This window comes from Magallana gigas, chromosome 1 (assembly GCF_963853765.1).
Source record: "Magallana gigas chromosome 1, xbMagGiga1.1, whole genome shotgun sequence".
Lineage (NCBI taxonomy): Eukaryota > Metazoa > Mollusca > Bivalvia > Ostreida > Ostreidae > Magallana > Magallana gigas.
Window position 1 is genome coordinate 45,527,886 of NC_088853.1, and position 22,835 is coordinate 45,550,720.

The following is a 22,835-nucleotide window of genomic DNA, read 5'->3' on the forward strand; positions in this document are numbered from 1 at the left end:
CCATAGGTAACACATCAGGCACAGGTCTTTCTGATACGACGAAATCCAAATTAATAATTAATTATTAATAAATCATGAATGAAAACTAACCAGCTCTCGGTTAAGTCACGTGACAAAATCGCGTCGTGCCATTGGTCAGATTTTTTACAAATCGTGTTTTGCAAAACAGATTGACATATGGTATCGATGGACCGCGGTTCATCATGGTAATGAGGGCAGGGATCTAAATATGGGTCCCTGGGGCTGAGGGAGGTAGTTCTGTGTCAGCATGTGGCGGAGTACGATCAGTGTTCTTGTGTTGGTTCTGTCTTTTGCTAAGTACTCACTCTCACAATCCAGGTAAGGGTCCTTATATAGAACAATTGACTTATCTTATTATAGAATATGTTATGTGTTAATGTGATTGAAATTAAATATCTAAAGGTTTTTTTAACTGTTAATTATATTTACAAACTGATGCTGATTTTTTTTTATTGCCTTTTGTTATTAGATACGTGTACAATAAGTGAGGTAAAATTCAAGAAAAAAAAATTGATAGACCTCTTACTTTTGATAAGATACATGTATTTTCATTTAAATATTGCTGCATATTAAAAACTATTCGACAATTAACAAGAACAATTTATTATTACTTTATATTTTGAACTTGCACATATCAAATTTAACACTGTTGCACAAACTCGATGCCTCTGAAAATAGTAATTTATATATTAACCTTGACAGACTTCATTATTGGATTTCAAAAGGATTTTAAAAGACTAATGTTATAACGTGATGCAATAACAATACTTCAGAGCAATAAGCACTAAAAGGACAGAATTAGCATGCACTTATGATAATAACCAACAAAAGCGACAGTCATTATTTTTTTATTTTTGGCTCATTTTGGAAAATTCTTTTTTGTGATATCGTCATCATTCCTTGTTAGTAATAAATACTGAGTTTTATTTAAAACTACACCTTGACAATATTTGAATAACTAAGTTATGATATCCATTGACATTACAGACAGGGTTAATGAAAGACTTTTTCATGAAGAAATAAGATACTAATCATTATTAATGACTATTAAGAGTCATTAATGATAAACATATGCATTGTATTTATTAACTTTTTTAAATATAAATTAAGTATATTATTATTCATAAAACAAATGATGGGTTGTTTTCGGTGATACTTCGTCGTTTAAAACTAATCAAGATGGTATAAAAAGGAACAGAAATTTGTTATTACTGTGAGTCAATAAATGTACTATATAAATTGTATATCAGATTCACATAGCATTGAGTCTTCAATACTTTGCAAACCGCATTAAAATTATTAAGAATGGAATAAGAAATACATACAATATAGGGAGGGAAGGTGACCTATTTAAAGTGATTGATGAGTTGTCACTCAAATTATTTATTAATACGTTACTACAATGCCTTGTATACATGCGTAGTTATACTTGTCATATCTTGTTACTCATAAAGCATTGCCTGATTTATGATATTGTACATTTCGTAGAATAAATTTTCTATCTGAAAAACGAATTGTTGAAAAAAGCTTCTAGATTCATTTTATTTCAGTTGGTCAATTTAATATAATCTTTTACCAGAATCAATCCGATATGTGAATCAAATCTTACTTAGATAATATTGAATTCAAAAGGTTGATTGGCAAAGAGTTGACAAACGTTAACGTTTGTCAATTTATTGTGAAAAAAATCAACAATATAGTGTTTAGTTATAGCTATTGTTTACGGGGTTTTTTTTTTTCGCCCCGTGTTTTCGCCCTTCTCCACTTGCAAACAGTTTCGCCCCATCCTGAATTCACCAAGACACAGGTGTTTTTCAATAGAGATAATTACATTGGAATTCACCTAGTCTTAAATTTGCTTGCTGACAACGAAGGCAAATATTCCCCTGTATACAGTATTTTTAAATACAACTTTGTCAAAAGAAGTATCTTACTGTACTCTTTGACTGTGTCATATGAACAAACCATATGATGCGTTCATTATCATAAAATTCAACATAGAATCGTATTAAAATACAACCTCAAGTTGTTGTTTTTTTTATAGAAATAGATACCATAGTGCATATCAAGTCAAAAGGTAATAATGTTTAAAAAGAAATATTTGATTTATTTACACTTTTGGTTTTCTAAAACTCCACCGACTTGATTACATATCTATTCAAGACACGAAACAACCGCATACATGTACATATATCCAGTTGGAGGAACATTGGAAACCTTCAAAACTCATTAAAGTCAAGTGTTCACGAGTCAGGGTTAATCACCAAAACCTATAAAGGTTTAATGCTACAACAAAGTGATGATATTTCCATTTATTTCGACCACGCGCCTGTCAGACCGGCGGGTCTGGGTTTTATTTATCTCTTTTTATGTATCTATCAATCATATTATAACTAGGTGTGTATAATTATGTTCTTTGTTGTTTTAAAGTTAGGTTTTTACTATTTATAATTTTATAGAATTTCAAATCAATGATAATTTATTACTATTTAATGCAAAATTTAAAAAAAAACTTTCATTCGAAAGGAAATCTTTTATACTACTTTGGTGCTTGAGACACCCAAAATCAGCTTAATAGCAGAAAGTTGATTGAAAGTGGCCAACTCAGGTTATCATAGCATATATTATTTACACATTCGTTTAAAATTTATGATTTTTATCAATTAGAAACATTGTTTGGATTATTTTTCAAATGTTTATCATCAATAAGATTGTTCAGTTGTTTGATGAGATAAACGTCACCCTTGTACTTTAATGACGTTATGATATGTAATAGAATTTTTTCGGCATTAAAGAAAATATAAGAGATACCCGCTTTATAAATGTAAAATAGAGAAATATTAGATTGTCAGAATATAATTTTATTCGTTTTTTTTTTAAAGAAATCCATAGTATCTATCTTATTTTATGATGCTACACATGTTTATTTTTTTAAAACTGTAATGATTCGTTTTAAAAAACGAATGGAAGAATTACGTATTTCTTCTAAACAATGAACAATGTTACGTAATTTTTCTCTCTTACAACTTGAAGATAATGTTTTTGTTGTTGTTTTTTTTTTTTTGAAAAATATTGATATTATTCCATAAGTGACCCTCAACAATGATACAATGTATATTCTTTTGTTTAAAATCAGCAAATTTGTGTTTGAGAAGTATAACTCAAAAATTTTTGAAACAAATATCTGCTGCATTTGATTTAAAGGGATATAATAATATGTATAGAAATATCTGGTTTTTGATATGGATGTTTACCTTTGTAGAAATGGCACGTCTTGTGACTGGAACAGTCCTCTGTTTTCTGAAGGTAGGTGACGCATCAAGGTTTATTTTTCTACCTTAATCCTAGGACCCTAGTATATTCTAGAGACTACAATAACATAAAAATAACGTAATGAAATGTCAGTTCAAAGAAGAAACTAAACTAAAAATTCTGTAACCATTTTTTGGACTGAATTCAAGTACATGTATATGATTTGACATTGCTTTTTGAAGCATGTATGATATAAATTACAAACAGTCGTCAGAATGATTACACCTTGCATCACGAAATACTTCAGAACAAGGAACTATCGCATACTTTATGAGTATTATTGAATTCAGCTGTGTTTTTTATTGTCGTATGGTGACAATAAATGAATCAAACGTTACAGAGACCCACGCCTTGTTGACCCTTGACCTCAATGTCACAGCAGCCTTATCGTCTGCCTTTATTTGGTTGAAACGCGTACCTTCAGTGTATTAAAAATTCCTCACAAAACTGTTTGTGGAATCAATTAATCCCTATCTCGGCCAATAGGATACTTGTTAAGAAATTACTAGCATGTAACGGAGACTGACAGGCATTATAACAAATATATTCAGGGTTTTTTTTTTAAGTCTATGAAATATTTTATTTCGATCTACTTTCTTTGAGGTATAAGAATAGACCAGTTTCTTCGTCAAATCAATGGAGACGTTGCTGAACTGATCTCTGAAGGGAATTTTATGCAGCATTTGTTTTACTGCAATTTATTTTTTCAACCCACCTTTGTCATGTTTTTGACAAGGGGACATTTTTTATGAGTTTCTGTTGTCTTTAACGTTTTCAATTTCATTGTCTGCATAATGATTCTGAGATAACTGTATCGTTTTGTGTACAGAAAATCGTTAATCAAAATTAACAGAATAGAAATGCGAATCGATTATAAATAATTATATAGAAAATGAATATGATATTACCCACGTAAAAAAAAAAAACCCCAATTCTTTATCATGTACAGATCAACTTTCTTCTCTTGTTCATTTTAATTAAGTTAATTTTATAGTCTGATAAATATACACAACATGATTAAAATACAAGTATACTTAATAAATTGCTCTTCAACGATACGCTGTACATGTACATAATTTGTATTGAGTATTACAGAGAAACAACTTTACTTTCACATGCATTTGTTTGATTTAATAGAGATATGTAGTACGGACGACGATTATAAAAATATGTATTAATCTGTTATTATGTTTAAAATACAATCATTTGATTCTGTTGTTGTTAACTTTCAGATGTTGCAATCTTGTTAAAGAAAATGATTTCGAAATAGTTCGCAAAATATTACATTATCTTTTTTATCAAAAAAGCAAAACAACGTCTATTACGCAATTATTCATCGCAAAGCTGACAAATTCCTGTTGTCAAGATGATAACAATCATAAAAATGACTCGTGGCATCAATTAGCTTAATATAATAATTATGTCTTTAAAGCTTGTTTGGTTGAAGACAGTTTAATGAACATTCTAAGATCAAAATGAATATTTATTAATCTTTGCAGGCAACATATCACAACAAATTATATTAAGCAATCATCAATGAAAAAATTCGCAGCAATCAAAAATAATCTAAATTGAGAATATTTCTTCATAACTTTTCACACATCAAAGAAATTTCTTTATCATTTTTTTGTGTTCGGTGATATAGTATACATACAGTATATCAAAGTTAACGTACCTATACATCAAATGAGTTAATGAGGTTATCCAAATCCAAAAGACAAAACAATATATGCCAAGTAGAAAAAGAAATCCCGAGATTAAATTAAAACACAAGATCAGAAAAAGTCAGAAAAACTTTTTTTATCAATTTTGCACTACACTTAGATAATTTACAACATGCTAAATGAATATATAATTCTCAAAGAAATGATAAAATTGCTTTAATTGAATATTTTACACAAACATTTTTGTACTTACCTGCTCATAAGTAACTATCCAATACATATTCTATAACAATTTTTTTGACCCTCCTGGATTTTTATAGACTGTCCAATTAGTCAAGAAGAACTGGATTACATGGCAGAAAACTTAATGATTCAAGTGAACAGTATTGACAATCTCAAAGACGATGGTAATACCCACATAATCCAAATACGCCTCCATAACAACGGGACGCGTGTCATGCGCGGGAAATCGTGGCAACTTTTCTTTCATAGTTTCTTCATGGTAGAGCCAGAACATCTTCCTGCGGAAAAGGCCTATGTTGATGACGATTACAAGGTCAGTTATAAACACGTGACCGGAAGTTTATTCTCCTTGTCTCCGGTAGAGGGATTCAAAGATATTCTACCTAATGACACGCGTACCATTGAACATGAAGCTAAATTCTGGGCAGTATCAAAGTCCGATTTCCTTCCAAACTGGTATTTAAAAGCGCCAATGTTGGAACCGCGTTTAATAGCATCCACAAACAGTAGTTACTTTGCTGGTGAAATATCGTCTGCCAAGCAGTGGAAGAGATACAAGTACGACCGGTATAACCCCTTTATGTCACAGGATAGGTATGAACGATTCTACACTCCACATAGATTCACCAACGGCCCATCTGTGATTCCAACGCCAAGACTTTTTTTCGAGTCGAGATCATTCGGAGAATTTACTGTTGATGATACTTGGACTATAGGATCAACTAAAGGAACGCGTAAAGCTGCAAAGCTATTATCCAGTAAGTTGTGTTATTACTGTATTACGTCGTACATTTGACATAAGAATCCACGCTAGTATGATATCCAATGTTTAATGTTGATTCATTACAGGCGAGCTAAACCTTCCATTAAAAGATCTGATAAACGGCCGTTCGATTTCCCTACGTCTCATTGATAACAACAAGGGACCCGAATGGTACTCGATAGAATCCAACATTAACGCGCCCAGTATAATCATTAACGCTAACTCCCAGACTGGACTCTTTTACGGTGTGCAGACTCTGGTTAGTCTACTCGATAGGTTCAGAGAGACGCGGTCTAAAGCCCTCTTTCCTTTCTACTTGGAGGATGAACCGCGATACGAGTATCGTGGATTACGACTAGATGTGGTACGTCACTTCCGGACCAAAGAGGAAGTCAAGCGTCTGATTGACTTGATCTCTATGTATAAGCTGAACAAACTGATCTTAATGTTGTCCAATGACGAGGGATGGAGAATAGAGATTCCGTCCTACCCGGAACTGGTGCAGGTAACGTATTTTTGGATAACCACGCGGAAGAAGAGATATAATGAGAGAGCAAATTTTTGTAATCACATTTTTTGAACATTATTTTAATAGTTTTCCTCTAAATATTCTCTTTTAGGTTGGAGCAAGACGATGTCACGATCTGGACGAGGAAGAATGCTTGTTGCCACAAATCGGAAACCCTATCAACACCGCCCAAGAATACTACACGGCAGCCGATTACATCGAAATTCTTCAACACGCCAAAGACAGGAATGTGGAGGTCATACCGGAAATTAACTTCCCTGGACATGCGTACGCATTGAAGAGAGCCATCGAATCCCGATTTAAAGACACTAACAAAACCCTTTGGTCACCTCCAGATAAAGCCCATTTATCGGTACAGATGTTTGAAGACAACATGCTGAATCCGTGTTCACCCGTGACGTATGAGCTCCTTGAGACGATTCTGACCCGAATTGCCGCGTACCATCAGCGTGCTGGTGTCCCCCTCCAAAGCTTCCACACCGGCGGGGACGACCACTACAGCATGGATCGGTGGGTACTGTCTGAGGACTGTCAGAAGATAAACATGCACAGCTCTCAGGCGATACAGAACATGTTTGACAGCAGAGTGTCCAGACTGATAGAAAACACTGGAGCTAATGTTTTAGGTATGTATTTTAAAGTTTTTGATGTTTTCGGTACTGGTAATGTAAACAAAAAGAAACTTACAAGCCGTTTGTTCCAATTTGTCGTTGAGACCATAAAGATTGTGTCTGCAGATATTAACTTAAATTTATGAAATGTCGTAACGGGGAATTTTTCCTTAAGGTTTTGCTGATGGATTTATGAATGCCAATGGAGTTCCACAAGATCCCCGACTCTTTAGAACACCGGAAGTCACTGCTCACTACTGGAACAACCACCATACGGCCGACTTCGCTAATGGCTACAAACTAGCTAATGCTGGATACAAGGTACATGTGAATCAAGATTTCTAGAAAGTATTTTATGATTTTTTCTTTTTTTCTACTATTATCTTTCTTTATCTAGTTGTCTTCTTTTACACTCTCTCTCTCTCTCTCTCTCTCTCTCTCTCTCTCTCTCTCTCTCTCTCTCTCTCTCTCTCTCTCTCTCTCTCTCTCTCTCGTCGAAAATACCAGTACATGTTGCTGAATTGCAAAATTTGAAATTTTTTTTTAAAGAAGTTTACTTGATTAAGCACTATGAGTCAGACGTGTTGGTTAAACCTCTCAGTGGTTCACCTGTTTTAGGTAGTACTTGGTACTGTGTCTCACCTGTACTTTGACCACCCGTACGAGCCCAACCCCGAGGAGAACGGTTTGTACTGGGCCACTCGCTTCACAGACACCAGGAAGGTCTTCTCATTCGAACCGGAGAACATCTACCGCGCCATCCAAGTGAAGAAGACCGGTGACCCGATCAGTCAGTTAGAATTCTGTGGAAGAAACAGGGAGAGGTGTCCCCGGCTGTTGAGACCCGAAAACATCAAAGGTAGGGGAAACAATTTCTATGAAGAAAAACTAATGTTCAAGCATTCTTTAATGAAGAGGCAGTAGATTGCAAAAGTGAGTGTAAGGAATGGTGGCTATTGAAGATCTTCTTCAATAGCCACCATTCCTTGGTCGAAGATAGATTTTTTGAAGGATTGCGTTGATAGAGTTAACGCGATGCTAAGTAATTTGTGAAAAAAGATAGGTTGAGCTTGACTATGCTCTCTTCTTCAGAATATGGCATCATGCAATTAAAAGAAATTCTTATCATACCTCGTACATTGATGATACATCATGTATAAAATACTATAGCAATGTTAGTTAAAAAAAAAAGAGTAAAAAATTGATGTCAGATACCTGTGTCCTGGTAAATCAGAGTTTTTCATTGGAAAATCTAGGTGTAGAAGGAAGCTTGTACGGAGAACTGATCAGATCCAGGGACATGATGGACTACATGTTGTTTCCCAGAATCCTCGGTCTAGCGGAAAGGGCGTGGCACAAGGGGGCGTGGGAGGACATCGAGGATGATGAGAAGCGGAAGGAGGCGATGAACGACGACTGGCAGCGATTTGCGCGAATCGTAGGCGCCAAGGAGCTACGCCGGCTAGATGACCTCGGGGTCAAATACCGAATTTCCCCGGCAGGAGCCAAGTAAGCGAGATATTTGTAATGTTATTGTTTGACAACGGTTGAGAAATTTAGAATGATAAACTGAAATACCAAATATATCAAATATATTTGTATTTTTGAACGATTTTTTAATAATATATATACTTACAAAACTATCAGATCACGAAATAGTTTTAAACTGAAGTAGAATTGTAGATGGAGTCATTCGCATGTATATTTCAATCTACTGATACAATGCGAAAAAATGAATTATGTTAGAATGTGCAATTATGATTTACATCGAAGGTCTGACGGAATAAAAAGGATGTACACAAACACAGAGTTTCCGGATCAGGTGGTGGAGTACAGTACGAATTCCGGAGAAAAATGGAAAACAGTTCCGAAAGACTGGTTAATGAAATCTTATAACAGCAGAATCCTTGTCAGAGCCGTGTAAGTAATTAAGAGGGCAGGAAAAGATTATCATGCCATATTCCGCCTAATTAGAAACTCTGGTTTATACATGTATAATGAGATAGCGTTTAGCGCTTTAAGTTGAATATACATCAATTGCAAAATAAGTTGGATTGGCTGGATTTCCGTTATATTATCGTGTCGAGATATCAATGATTCAGAGAAGAGAGACTATACTGTATGCATTTAATTTTTGTTTTAACTTCAGGCCAAAGGTTGGAAGAATCAAAGCCAACACCGATCACATGACTGAGAGGATGGAATACAGCGTGAATCAGGGGAAAACATGGCGCCTGGTGCCAGATACATGGCCGATCGCCAGCTATAACCCCATCCTCCTAAGGACAAGGTCGGAGCCCCTATACGCTTTCTTTTGATTTTAAAAACCTTAATGACATTAAGGAAAACTATAACAGTTACTGCCTTTTTTGTTTGTCATTCGATAACTTTACTTTCCCAAGACGAATTATCGCACAAAGTATCCATTTACGTCATCACATTGTTTAGCGTGCTTATCATCATGATTGTGACGTATTATTGCACTGGTCAAAAATGGTAAATGACGAAAACGATCTTATGCTAGTATTATTTCCGATTTCTGACGGTTTGAAGTCTAAAAAAAAAATAATTTTTCAATAATTCCCATATTAGAGATATTGTGTTATTCAGGCTTAATGTTATTCCTTTGTGCACAGAATAGTTTTTTTTTCCGTAATTCCGTTCTTTTATATATATATTTTGTTCTTAGGGATTTTTTTGTGCTTGTCAGTCTGCCCTCCTATTTTTGAAAACGATGCTTCGTGCCTGTTAAAAGATACCTGAAGAAATACTTTAATTTTTTGTTTCAACGGAGTATGTATTAAGTATACTAGTATTCCTAATGTTAGGTCATCTGAGTCACTCGTGTGACTTATTGCAATTGGTCTTCGCCCGTCGTCGTGCGGCGTGCGTCATCCGTTAACAATTTTACATATATAATTTTTACAATTTTATATATATTCTATAAATTTGCAATATTTACAGATCAGCAGATGGGAAGAGACTTAGTAGGGAAACAGAATTCGATCCTCGTAAGTAGTGTCGTATAACATGTTTCTTGATTCCTACAACGTTCTAAAATTTGGTATCATGTTAATGTTCAAATACTTTTAGGTGGTGTAAATCCAATTCCAAACCAAGCAGACGTCGAAAATATCGCTAAGAGCCTGCGCGTGACCTATGAACTCGAGGATAACCTCGTTGATGAGGAGAATAGCTTCCTCCTCCGGATAACTTTCCACAACACCGGAAATGAGACACTGACTTATGGGAATTACAGTATTTACATGTACAACATCCGTCTGCTACAGCCCATACAGAGCCCCTACCCAAACGGATACAAACTCCATGACTGCAGTCTGTGGCTCCACCACGTGAGCGGAAGTTTATACAGGCAAGGTCAACTTTTGTGAGAGTGTTCATTCCTGATTCGTGGTATCTCTAAGTCAGAGTCTCATACATTTTAATCACGATTTTATCATCTAACCAAGTTCAAAAGTATGCTTAAAAGTTAAAGTTATGAAAATGATGCGAAACAAAAAAGGGACATACACATGATTGTATATTGATTCAAACGTTCAAATGATTTTAGGTTAGACCCTGAACAGCCGGATTTCAAGATCCCACCGGGTCAGTCACTGTCTTGTCTCATCACTGGCAAAAGTTGGCAAGTGTCCAGAACTGACTCCATGCCGAACTGGTTCGTGGCGGCAGAAGGAATGGATCCAGTCGTCATTAACAACACCGTGTCCGAGGACCTTAGTTATGTCAGCAAGTTTGATACGTCAAATAAGTGGAAGAGATACCCGGATGACCAATACAATCCCTATTCGCCCCCTACCCGGTTTGGCATATTCAAAGATATCGCCGACAGAGGGCGCGCTGTTAAGCCTGTTATCCCGTCACCGAAGAATTTGAAGATGAATCCGTACAGACAAGTCAGGGTCGGTGGACCAAACAATAGATGGTTTATCACGAGGAACGGAAGATTCCCGGTAGCAAGTAAAGACTTATCAGGTTTGTTTTATAATTAATGTCGCGTTCATAACATTACCCAAAAACTTCTACATCACAAGAATACCAAAAGAACTTTCATACCCCTAATTTTATACATTTAAAAACAATTGTAGCAATTTTGTCCAAATAGTATTGTTTCTTAGACTTGCACTCAATTGCAGTGTATTTTCTTATATGCATGTCGTAAGAAATTGGAGTTTATTTTGAATTTTAAATAAAAATACTATATAGGTTTCCTAAAATGCATCCTTAATGCGCAATGAAGATTAAATTGGCATTGTCTCATATTCGTCAATTCTGAATATTTTAAAGATTTTCTCTCAAAAGTGTAAAAATCATATCTACATGTAATTAACATTCATGACGAAAGAACTATATAAAAAAAACACTGTCATGTCTTTGTACAGATCATTTCAACCTCCAGACAATCAACAATTGGCGTGGAGGCAGAAACATAGTACTACTAGAGAAAACAGAGGAAATTCGCAACAACGAAGGCTACTCTATTGAGGTGGATCCAAGCTCCAATAAAATAACACTCAGGGCCCGCGATGACCCGGGGATGTTTTACGCTGTCCAAACTCTGAAGGCTTTGGCGGATAGAGACGGCAATGCATTTATTTTACCGGAAGTGACAATATTTGATGAACCACGGTTCCCATACCGAGGCATGCACTTGGACGTCGCCCGGAACTTTCATTCCAAAGAGGAAGTAAGAAAGAGATAGACATTGTTTTCTTTTCTTTCTTTTTTGCAGGAAAAGGGGGTTAAACTATATTTTTGTTTGATTTTGTTTTTAGTTGTTTGTTTTTCTTTTGTCTATTTCATTTTTTCATATTAACCGTTGGGGCTCGGTCGTCGTTGTTTTTTTTAGATTAATTAATCTCCTTGAGTAGAAAAGACCTGTATAATAGAAATATTTACAGAAAACTATTCAAATTTGGATGTCTAAAAGTTTGAAATTTTATTTATTAAGTAATACTAGTAATTCAATTTTCTTCAATTTTCAAAACTTTAATTTTTTATATTAACCTCGGTCGGTCGTCGTTGCTATTTTTAGATTCATTAATCTCCTTGAGTAGAAAAGACCTGTATAATAGAAATATTTACAGAAAACTATTCAAATTTGGATGTCTAAAAGTTTGAAATTTTATTTATCAAGTAATACTAGTAATTCCGTCCGAAAATACCATTTTCAAAATTTCACGGGTGATTTGTGGACAACCAAGCCTCCATTATCTCTGAATTGGAAAGATTTTTTACTCTTCTATCAACTAGATTTATTACCCAACAAGAGTTGTCATTCGTTATGCACGAAATCATATTTAAAGATCGATACAACCAAGCTAACAGTGTTACGCACAAATATAGCTTTTCCATTCAGCATTGTCATCGTTCTATCAATCGGAACTTCGCTCGGCCTTTTCCGTCGAGTCAATAAGAGCATCGCTCGGCCTTTTCCGTCGAGCCGTTTTTTCACAGGTCGAACGATGTTCCGATTGTGTCGCCTATATGAAGAACTTGATGAAGAATTTCGATGATTTAAACGTTATAAAATGAACACAGATTTGTTATTTTATTTTTATAAACAAAGTATATTTTTTGGAAAATAAAATAATTTCACTTTGAATGTTGCTGACCTAAGAATGTATCAATGTAATGACCGATAATTTAATTTGTCATAATATTATAATATATAATCACATGAACCGATTGTATAAATTTTATGTAATTCTTGAATCGCGTCGGCAACCGTTTGTTTTAAAAAATATATATTTGCAGTGTATTTTATTAATTTGTAATCATGTATTTTATCCATTTTCCTTACCCCGGCCACCATCAACCCCCTCCCTCCCAGGCTCGAATTGGCCGGGGGGGGGGGTGGGGGTGCAGAAAGGTGCTTGTGAAATCGTTAACCATTTTCAATTGCATGCACAGAACAGTCTCTGTATGAACTAAGTGTATAATTTATTTTATTCTAGGTGATGAAGCTGTTAGATCTAATGGCGAAGTACAAACTGAACAAGCTCCATCTACATCTGACAGATGACGAGGGCTGGAGGATCGAAGTCCCGCAATTACCTGAACTCACTCAGGTAAATAAAAGGAGAGAGAGAGAGAAAGAGAGAGAGAGAGAGAGAGAGAGAGAGAGAGAGAGAGAGAGAGAGAGAGAGAGAGAGAGAGAGAGAGGGGTGTTAACGCTAATATAATTAAAGTATATTCACAGACGCTAAATATTTGAAAATATACATGATTTTTTATTAAAAGTACATATAGATATATAGATAGAAAGTTGATTTTTTCGCTTGTGTTTAGGAATAGTGGAATTCGCTTCTTTTTTAGCTCACCTGAGCTGAAAGCTCAAGTGAGCTATTCTGATCACATTTTGTCCGTCGTCCGTCTGTCCGTCCGTCTGTCTGTCCGTCTGTCCGTCTGTCCGTCTGTAAACTTTTTACATTTTGAACTTCTTCTCTAAAACCGCTTATCCAATTTCAACCAAATTTGGCACAAAGCATCCTTATGGGAGGGCGAATATAAATTGCAGAAATAAAAGTCCGATCTGTATTCAAAGCGGAGAAAACCTTGAAACTGTAGAAAAAGGGGGGTGCATTTTTAAAAATCTTCTTCTCAAGAACTACCGAGTTAATCTTAACGTAATTTAGCATAAATCATCCTTAGGGAAAGGAAAATATAAATTGCAAAAATTATAGGCGATTTCTGTTCCAAATTTGAGATAATTGCGAAAATACTTATAAAGAATGGCTCGTTATTCCATATATCGTAGACTGGCAATTCATTGCGATAGACTGGTCTTATGACAGGCATCACCAGTCTACCGCATCTCGAAAACGAGGTTCTTTGTTTGAAGCTGGCAGTTTGTTGTGCAACAGTTCACGTGCGAATATAATCTATGACACATGGAAATAACCTTGGTGCCGATTATTGTGAAGTAAATTGAGGTTAAATATTTCAACGCGTTGTCATTTTCACTTGTGATGTTGGTTTTAGTTTGTTTTCATTTTTTCGTTTCATTTTGCTTTTTAACTTGGGAAACAATCGCCTTGTATTTGGAACATAGACTTCGGTAAATGTTTACCTGCGAAAATGATTAAATCTGATGCATTAACAACGTACTAAAGTGCATTTCCCTCTGTTTTTATTGTTTATTGATTAATTTTCTAATTGTTCCAACAAGGATCAAACAAGTGTGTTGGTGTTAGCTTGTTCGGATTTTCGTTTCGTTTTCATTATTTACGCTTTTAAACCTGGAAACTATCGTCTACAGGTATTTCGTGATTTTTACGTATCAATTCAAACAGATACTTCGGTAAATCAAACAGTTAACTGTTTACCTGCGCAAATTAAGCAAAATCTGATGTAGGGGTACTGAAATACAATTCCTTCTATCGGTAATTCGGCATTTTCTTTTGATATCGCTGACGGAAATATGAAGGTATATACATGTATATATATATGATTCATTTCGAAAAAATAAATTGTGTTCTTTATTTGTTATAGTGCATGTTTCTTGTGTTTAATTGTTTACAATTTCTATTTACTAACCATATTTGAGTGTTAAGCTTCGAATTATAAGCAAGCTACAAAGATTTGCTCACAATTCTATGTTTGTACACAGATCTTAAAAACTAAAGATTAAAAAAGTAAAAAAATTGTCAATATTTATTAAGAAAATGTTCAAAGTCTGTTCTTCCAGAAACCAACTTTAACAACTTATTGTATTGTAAACTTAATCTTTTTAGCTCACCTGAGGGTGGGGCCACAATGGGGGGGGGGGGGGGGGTGGGTGGAAGTTTTACATAGGAATATATACAATATATCTTTAAAAATCTTCTTCTCAGAAACTAATCAGCCAGGAAAGCTGACACTTGTGTGGATGCATCCTCAGGTAGTGTAGATTCATAGTAAGGAAAATCATGACCCCCTGGGGTAGGGTGGGGCCACAATGGGGGATCGAAGTTTTACATAGGAATTTATACAGTATATCTTTAAAAATCTGCTTCTCAGAAACAAATCAGCCAGAAAAGCTGACACTTGTGTGGATGCATCCTCAGGTAGTGTAAATTCAAAGTTGTGAAAATCATTACCCCCGGGGGTAGGGTGGGGCCACAATGGGGGATCGAAGTTTAACATATGAATATATAGAATAAATCTTTAAAAATCTTCTTCTCAGAAACTAATCAGCCGGCAAAGCTGAAACTTGTGTGGAAGCATCCTCAGGTAGTGTAGATTCAAAGTTGTGAAAATAATAACCCCTGGGGGTAGGTTGGGGCCACAATGGGGGATCGAAGTTTAACATATGATTATATAGAGTAAATCTTTAAAAATCTTCTTCTCAGAAACTAATTAGCCAGGAAAGCTGGCACTTGTGTGGAAGCATCCTCAAGTAGTGTAGATTCAAATTTGTGAAAATCATGACCCCTGGGGATAGGTTTGGGCCACAATGGGAGGTCGATATTTTACATAGGAATAAACAGAGTAAATATTTAAAAATCTTCTTCTCAAAAACTAATCAGCCAGGAAAGCTGAAACTTGTGTGAAAGCATCCTCAGGTTGTGTAGATTCAAGGTTGTGAAAATCATGATCCTCAGGGGTAGGGTGGGGCCACAATGGGGGGTCAAAGTTTAACAAAGGAATATATAGGGTAAATCTTTAAAAATCTTCTCAGAAACTAATCAGCCAGATGATTCTTTATAATTATTAAGACTTTGGCCCCAGGACAATTATTTGGCCTCACGAGAAGGTTCAGAGTTTGATGTACGTTTATATCCGATGTATAAACTATTGTTAAGGATCTTTTTGAGAACTGCAATACTCAACATATGACATGACTATAAAATCATCCTGTCAGAAAGGGGACTAATGATTATAAACATAAGAATATCCAGGGGAAAATGGATTTTATTTATACAGGATCTACATGTATTATTGTACATTGTCCAGATAGTTTGTATTATGACTCCATTAAGCTGATTTTATCATACCTATTGTTCCTCAGGTGAGCGATGTGGCCCATGGGCCTCTTGTTTTCTAAAGAAGACTGGAGATGAGAAAGCATATAAAATTGGTGTTTAAAACTTTAATACAAGAATCGCTGTGCACAATACTAAAATATAGGTATTATTTGCGGTTTCCAAGTAGCGTAGTTGACAATGCAGTCGCTTCTCATCGCTATTCTACCACTAGTCCTATGCTTAATTTCACACACTGGTGATTAATTTTCCTTTTGTCATTACATAATGTATTTTTTTTTGTGGGAACGCGGTCAAACTTCTGTCAAACTACATTGATTTCTAAATAATGATATAATATTTTATGAAAACTGTTTCATTCAAACGAGGATGATATTACAGATTACAGCATTTCAGAATCGCAATTAAATTAAATCAAAATAATCGTATATCCACATTGACCTATTTTTTGTTTTGATAAAAAGATGTCAATTAGGCAAACAAATTGTTATTTTTCAATCGTCATCCATTCCAATTAACGTTATCCGGAAAAATCCGATCGTTATTTTTTTTTCCGCCGCAGACACTTGCTTATCTCTGTACATTTATCATTTATCGCCTTATTCGTTCAAATCGATGTTACATGCAAGCACATATAAAGATTATTATAATGGAGCTTTTCGTATAATAATTGTCAAGCTCCCAAATGTCGTGAGTTGTAGTTCGGAATCTGTGCGCTTTCATGTCTTCATTTGATTTTTCCGTTAATTGTGTTTGTCGGTTTTTAATTGGCCCCGGAATTAGGCGAGGATGGTCGAAATTAGCAGATGGCAAACAAGTGCCCTCGCGATTTCGTCTTCCCTGTTTGTGACAGGTTTCTTCGCTGTTCTGTTGTTGACAAAACGGACAGCCCGCTGACTGACACGCAATGACAGGCCACGCGCATTTGATTAATTTCGTTACTGTAGCGCTCAGCCAATCAGCACCGTCGCCTGCTGTGTGTTATTGACCACCGGTGTCTACAAATGAAATGATTTTTTTTCGTCACCAGTAAAAATTGCATTTACTTGCTATTTCGTGATTTAGAATTACCCTTTTTTCTAATCTATTTTTCATTATTAATTTTTTTATGTATTTTTGCATAACAAGGCCCACGAAATGAGTTTACACGTGTAAACATGTGGACGGCTTATTTAAAATTAAAATCCGTATTCTTGATGTAAGTGTGAGAATGTTACGTTAAACCTGTGTACCTATCAGAAACACATCAGCCAAAAAAATTTGAAATAAAAAAAACAAGGATTAGAGTCACGTGCAAAATTATCGTTAAAAAGGTGATATATGTTTTTGTATCAACCTTTTCTTTTTAAATAATATATTTTTATTATTAATTATGTATGTGTTGGGTTTTTTTTTTTAATAATAAGGCCCACGAAATGAGTTTACACGTGTACACACGTGGACGGCTTAGTTAAAGTTAAATCCCGTATTCTCGATGTAAGTGTGATAATGTTACGTTAAACCTGTGTATACCTATTAGAAACCAGAGACATAATTAAATAACAGAGATTGGCAACTCCGCCATTAGCGTGTTTTGTTTTAAAAAATGTTACTGGACCGACCTTACTTTGAGAACAACATATTAGAAAATGGATATAATGATCTTAAACCAAAAGTATATATATTTTTTATGAAAAAATGTGCATAAGTTTTAGAAATTTTTTAACAAAAAAATGAAAAATAATATTAATATATATATATATATATATATATATATATATATATATATATATATATATATATATATATATATATATATATATATATATATTGGTCAGTTATAAAACATCGGCGAAATCTCTGACGACAGGTAGCCAACTGCCTCCTAAAACTCCTCTTTTAATATTGAGACATAAACTCATAAAAATATGATATTTTGAATTTTTTTGTAATATAGTTTAGCTGTTTATATTTCGATATATAATTGTTTATTACATGTAGAAAGATATACTGATTTAAACTGGGAATACTTTACAATTGACACCGCGAGATTTCGATCAGTTGCCAATCTCTGTTATTCATGTCTCTGCAGAAACACAACAACAGCAACAAAAAAAAATAGAATTTTAAAAAAAAAGACAGGATTAGAGTCACGTGAAAAACGATCATCACAAAGTGATATATAAGTTTTTTGTGTCAATCCCTTTAATTACCAGAACACCGACACACCATTTCGCACTTTCGTAGATTAATACCTTGTAAAAAAAATCATTGTGACAAATAATTACAAGAAAACGTGAAACTTCGGTTTGTTTTTTTACCCGGCAAAGTTTTTGTCCGATTAACATATAGATACTGTGGTACCGTAATACGTAAAAGGAATGCCTTTTACGTACTAGCATCTATTGGCCTACATTAATTCATAGGAAACTTGACAGGAAGAACTAAAGTGTACACAATCTAGTTCTCTCTTTCAGTCTTTCAATTTCAATGAGAAAAAAATTGATTTATTACATGTCTCTTCCGTTATAATTCTCAATTAACTTAGCTTTATCATATTTATCAACAGAAACCCTGGTTAACTACACACTAACTGTTCTGGGACAAACTTTTCTTGTTTTAACAAATAATCAAAGTCTTATTCCTACTTGCTCCTTCATGCTTTCATGAGGGAAATCTATCTGAATGAATGAATGTTTATTTCTCTCAAACCATAACAAAGGTACATGAGGTACAAAATATTTACAAATGTACAAATGCTGGGTCAAGTTAGGAAGAGTACAGAGTAAAATAAATCGAGCTAATATTTTTTTTAACAAATATGGACAATTTTTTTAATGAATCAATGTCATTGGTATTCATAAGGTTCCCAAATTTATAAGTATTAACATTTGTTGAATATTTTTCTTCAATTAATTTGTTGCGGAATAAAGAAAATGCCTGACATTCCATAACATAGTGGTATTCGTCACCCAAACTGTTTTTGTTACATAATGAACAAATTCTATGACATCTTTCTATGTTATTCCATCTTCCAGTTTCAATAGGTAATTTATGAATACAGGTTCTGAATTTTGTTAATATGAATCTTAAGTAAGTTTCATAAGATAAATTTCCTATCCAATCGCATAAATTTATGCTTATGCATGCGTCTGCTACACAATAAATAACATTTAATTATACATGTACCTCCATCAATTGAAGAGTTTCACTTTGCGATAATATATCGTTTTGTGTTTTGATATATTTGAATATCATATCAATATACTTCTGTGAAATAAATAATCATGAAAGTTCATGTATATTTTACTTTTAATGCAATGATTAGGGATAGGTATCTCACAAGAAGTATGCAAAGTATTTATATACCAAAACGCAGATAAATTGGTTCCAAAAAAGCAGATGATAAACGCACACTAAGATGGCGTTGTTGTTTCTTTGTAGATTGGCTCTCAGAGATGCTTCGATATACACGAAGAGGAATGCATTCTTCCTCAGATTGGATCCGCCCCTTTGCGTCCTAATACAGGAACCGGATATTACACAGCGGAGGATTATCGCGATATACTACGCTTCGCGGCAGATCGCCATATTCAAGTCATTCCGGAAATAAACACCCCAGGTCATTCCCGAGCCGCCATCGTTGCCATGGAAAACCGGTACAGACGATTCATGAAAAGCGAAAACGAGGCCGAGGCCAAGCGCTTCCTGTTGAGTGATATGGACGATACGTCATATTACTTGTCGCGTCAGACGTACAAAAATAACGTCATGTCGCCTTGTTTACACACGACGTTCGATTTTCTGGAGGTCGTGGCCCAGACACTGTACGTCATGCATCAAGATATCCAACGTCTCAAGATGATTCATTTTGGCGGGCCGGGAGGTGACGAGTTCTCGTCCAGTGTCTGGAACAACTCGAAAATCTGTCAAGAACTGATGGACGCTCTCGGAGTCAATATTGAGGACGATCTCAAGTCTCACTTTGTTGACAGCGTGGCACAAAAACTTCCGCCGGAAGTCAGCCTTGGCGTCTGGGAGGATGCGCTGATGGACGAAAAGAGACCTTTGTACAGATATGGAAAAAATCTTGGAAGCCGGTAAGTTTGTACAGTAACTCTTTGATCTTTTAATTAATTCCTATTTTTGGGTAACAAAACTCAGTATAGATTTTACATTGATGTTTTCATGCCATTGGAATTTTATAGGGACGTTGTTGCGTATGCCTGGGACAACATCTGGGAGCACGGGAACGGTGACAACGCCCACATTCTGGCCAACAACGACTACAAGGTACAACATCGTACATAAAACTTTTTACAGTTGAATGTGTAATCAGGTTCTGGTTGATAAGTAACAAGTTTTTTTCTCAAGAACAGTGAATCAAGTTTGAGACGAATAAACGTCCAAATTAAGGACAATGAGACATTTTTGTATGTAACATTTGAGTTCTAGCTTTAATATTCTTTCTCCAACAGGTCGTAATTTCACACGCCACCGATCTGTTCTTTGACCACCCCAACGAACCGGATCCGGAAGAACGCGGCTACTACTGGGCCTCTAGATTTACCAACACTCGGAAGGTGTTCGGATTCACCCCAGAGCACCTGCTGAAAAACGCCCAGGTGTCCCGGAAAGGAATACCGCTGACCAGGTCCGACGTGTGTCCCGAGTTTGGATGTGTGGAGCTCACGGAACCTTCTAATATTATCGGTAAGATTGATATTGATTGATTGATATTTGATTGATTTATTGTAATATCAGTGTCGTAGTAATTTTTGCTCACCGGCCCCTGTAGATTTTTCAATCGCCAAAATCTGAATGAGGATATGCACTTTTGGTTTGGCCCAAGGTAACGTTTAATTTAGAGTCGTTTGGATAAAATAATTGAGAGTTGTTACTAATGATTAATTTTTTTGTCAGGCATGCAGGGTCAGCTATGGACAGAGACAATGCGTCATCCTGACCAATTAGAGTACATGGCCGCCCCGAGGATACTGGCTTTAGCTGAAAGGGCGTGGCACAAAGCCGACTGGGAGGACATTGAAGACAAAATCTCGCGAGATCGTGAACGAGACCGAGACTGGGAGGAGTTTGGCAACACTTTGGCGTACCAAGAGCTCCAGAAACTGGACGACATGGACTTCAAATACCGCATCCCACCGCCAGGCGCTGAGTAAGACATTATATTGATTTCCTTTTTAATTTAAGAATTATGTTTTCCAATATAAGAAATTTAACTATTTTAAATATACATGTAATTTAACAACTAGAAATGAGTTTTATGATGTATGGCCATACCGTCACCAACATTTTATTAATTACTTAACTTACTTGTTTTCTACTTGATTCCTTCAAAGATAAATTTGTAAATTTGTAAAACCTCAGATTTGATGAGAACTGAGATGAGGAAAGTTTGTGATGGCAGGGTTGGTTTATTATACCTCAGTGGCTTCTACTTTCGTTGTTCAACAGCTAGGACGCCAAATTCATTAGTGTAAGCTGCCCCCCCCCCCAACCCAGAAAAAAACCAAGAAAACATATGTTGAGTGAATTTATCATTATACATGATTTTTACAGGATCAAGAACAGTGTGATACACACCAACAGTGAGATCCCCGGTCTGCCCATACAGATCAGCCTCGATAACAAAAAAACATGGCGGCGCCTCAATGGCACAATGCCGGTCCCGGACAACAAGCTGATACATCTACGGACAACGTAAGTTCTCTTTGATAATAAGCCGATTATTTCACAATTAAAACATTCTTCTGCATCTGATTTGCTAATGTTTAAGATTTCCACGAGTTTTTATGTTCAATCTTTGAATATCCAAGTTATTATTTATATATGCACATATTATTACAATAAACTGTTTATGGAAAATTCTTCGACAACCAACATTTCGTAATAACCTATTATTTCTATTTTACATATAATCAATTCAGATTTATTTAAAGCAAAACTTTTTAACGAACCATCTTGCAAAGTTTCTTTTTATGTTGATTTTAGCTCACCAGACGGCAGACGACATTCTCGGGTGGTCACTGTTACGCCCGCCATTTCCCGGACGGAAGAAAACTCTGTTTTTAAAATGCCTTTTCTGGAACGCTTTTTAAAATATTTAGGGCTTTCTCTCATTCAATGAGTGCAGCATTAATCATGTGACGCCACGCATCTTTACAGTCCCAGCAACTCTTACATTAATTAAAATTCATTTTTATGTCATGAATATTCATTGAATCATTTGCATATTCATCATATAACAACACAAATATGGACTAGTTGGTGTAATTATAAATCCATGAATGAATTGCATCAGTCCATCATGCTTATTATCTCTCATTATGTTGTATTTATTTATATACATGTAATATGATTTGTTATTTTATACAATATATATTATTTTGTAAATAAAAGCGTATATTTGATAAATTCTTCCTTTTTATTTGCAAACTGTGCATTTCTGAGAATAAAATATTCATTGCAATTCGTGTCCAGACACTGTACAGCGAGAAACATCGACAAAAAGTGTCAAACCTTTGTAAGAACAAAGAGAGAATTTATTAAGATACTACTTTATGTGGGATGAATGGTTGAAGGCGAATAAATGTAATTTGCTTGACAGGGGTCCAATATCAGCATCAGTGCTTCGGATTACATGTAGATACATTCGTTAGGGAAGAATTAAATTCTACAAAAAAAAGAATCTCGACTGTCTAATCT

General features: G+C 35.2%; 1 protein-coding gene across 1 annotated transcript; it reads left to right on the plus strand.

The window, feature by feature from the left end:
* Window positions 1-197: 197 nt before the first annotated feature.
* On the plus strand, window positions 198-22,539 carry LOC105323169 (uncharacterized). The gene is made up of 21 exons (XM_066068337.1): window positions 198-339; window positions 3,284-3,327; window positions 5,318-5,998; window positions 6,090-6,508; window positions 6,624-7,158; window positions 7,319-7,464; window positions 7,762-8,002; window positions 8,400-8,652; window positions 8,917-9,063; window positions 9,293-9,433; window positions 10,108-10,154; window positions 10,237-10,521; window positions 10,720-11,139; window positions 11,547-11,851; window positions 13,122-13,235; window positions 19,554-20,209; window positions 20,318-20,402; window positions 20,588-20,822; window positions 21,033-21,285; window positions 21,690-21,830; window positions 22,122-22,539. The coding sequence occupies exons 1-21, from the start codon at window positions 269-271 to the stop codon at window positions 22,255-22,257; spliced, it is 5,355 nt and encodes a 1,784-aa protein (XP_065924409.1). The 5' UTR covers window positions 198-268; the 3' UTR covers window positions 22,258-22,539.
* Window positions 22,540-22,835: the final 296 nt, after the last annotated feature.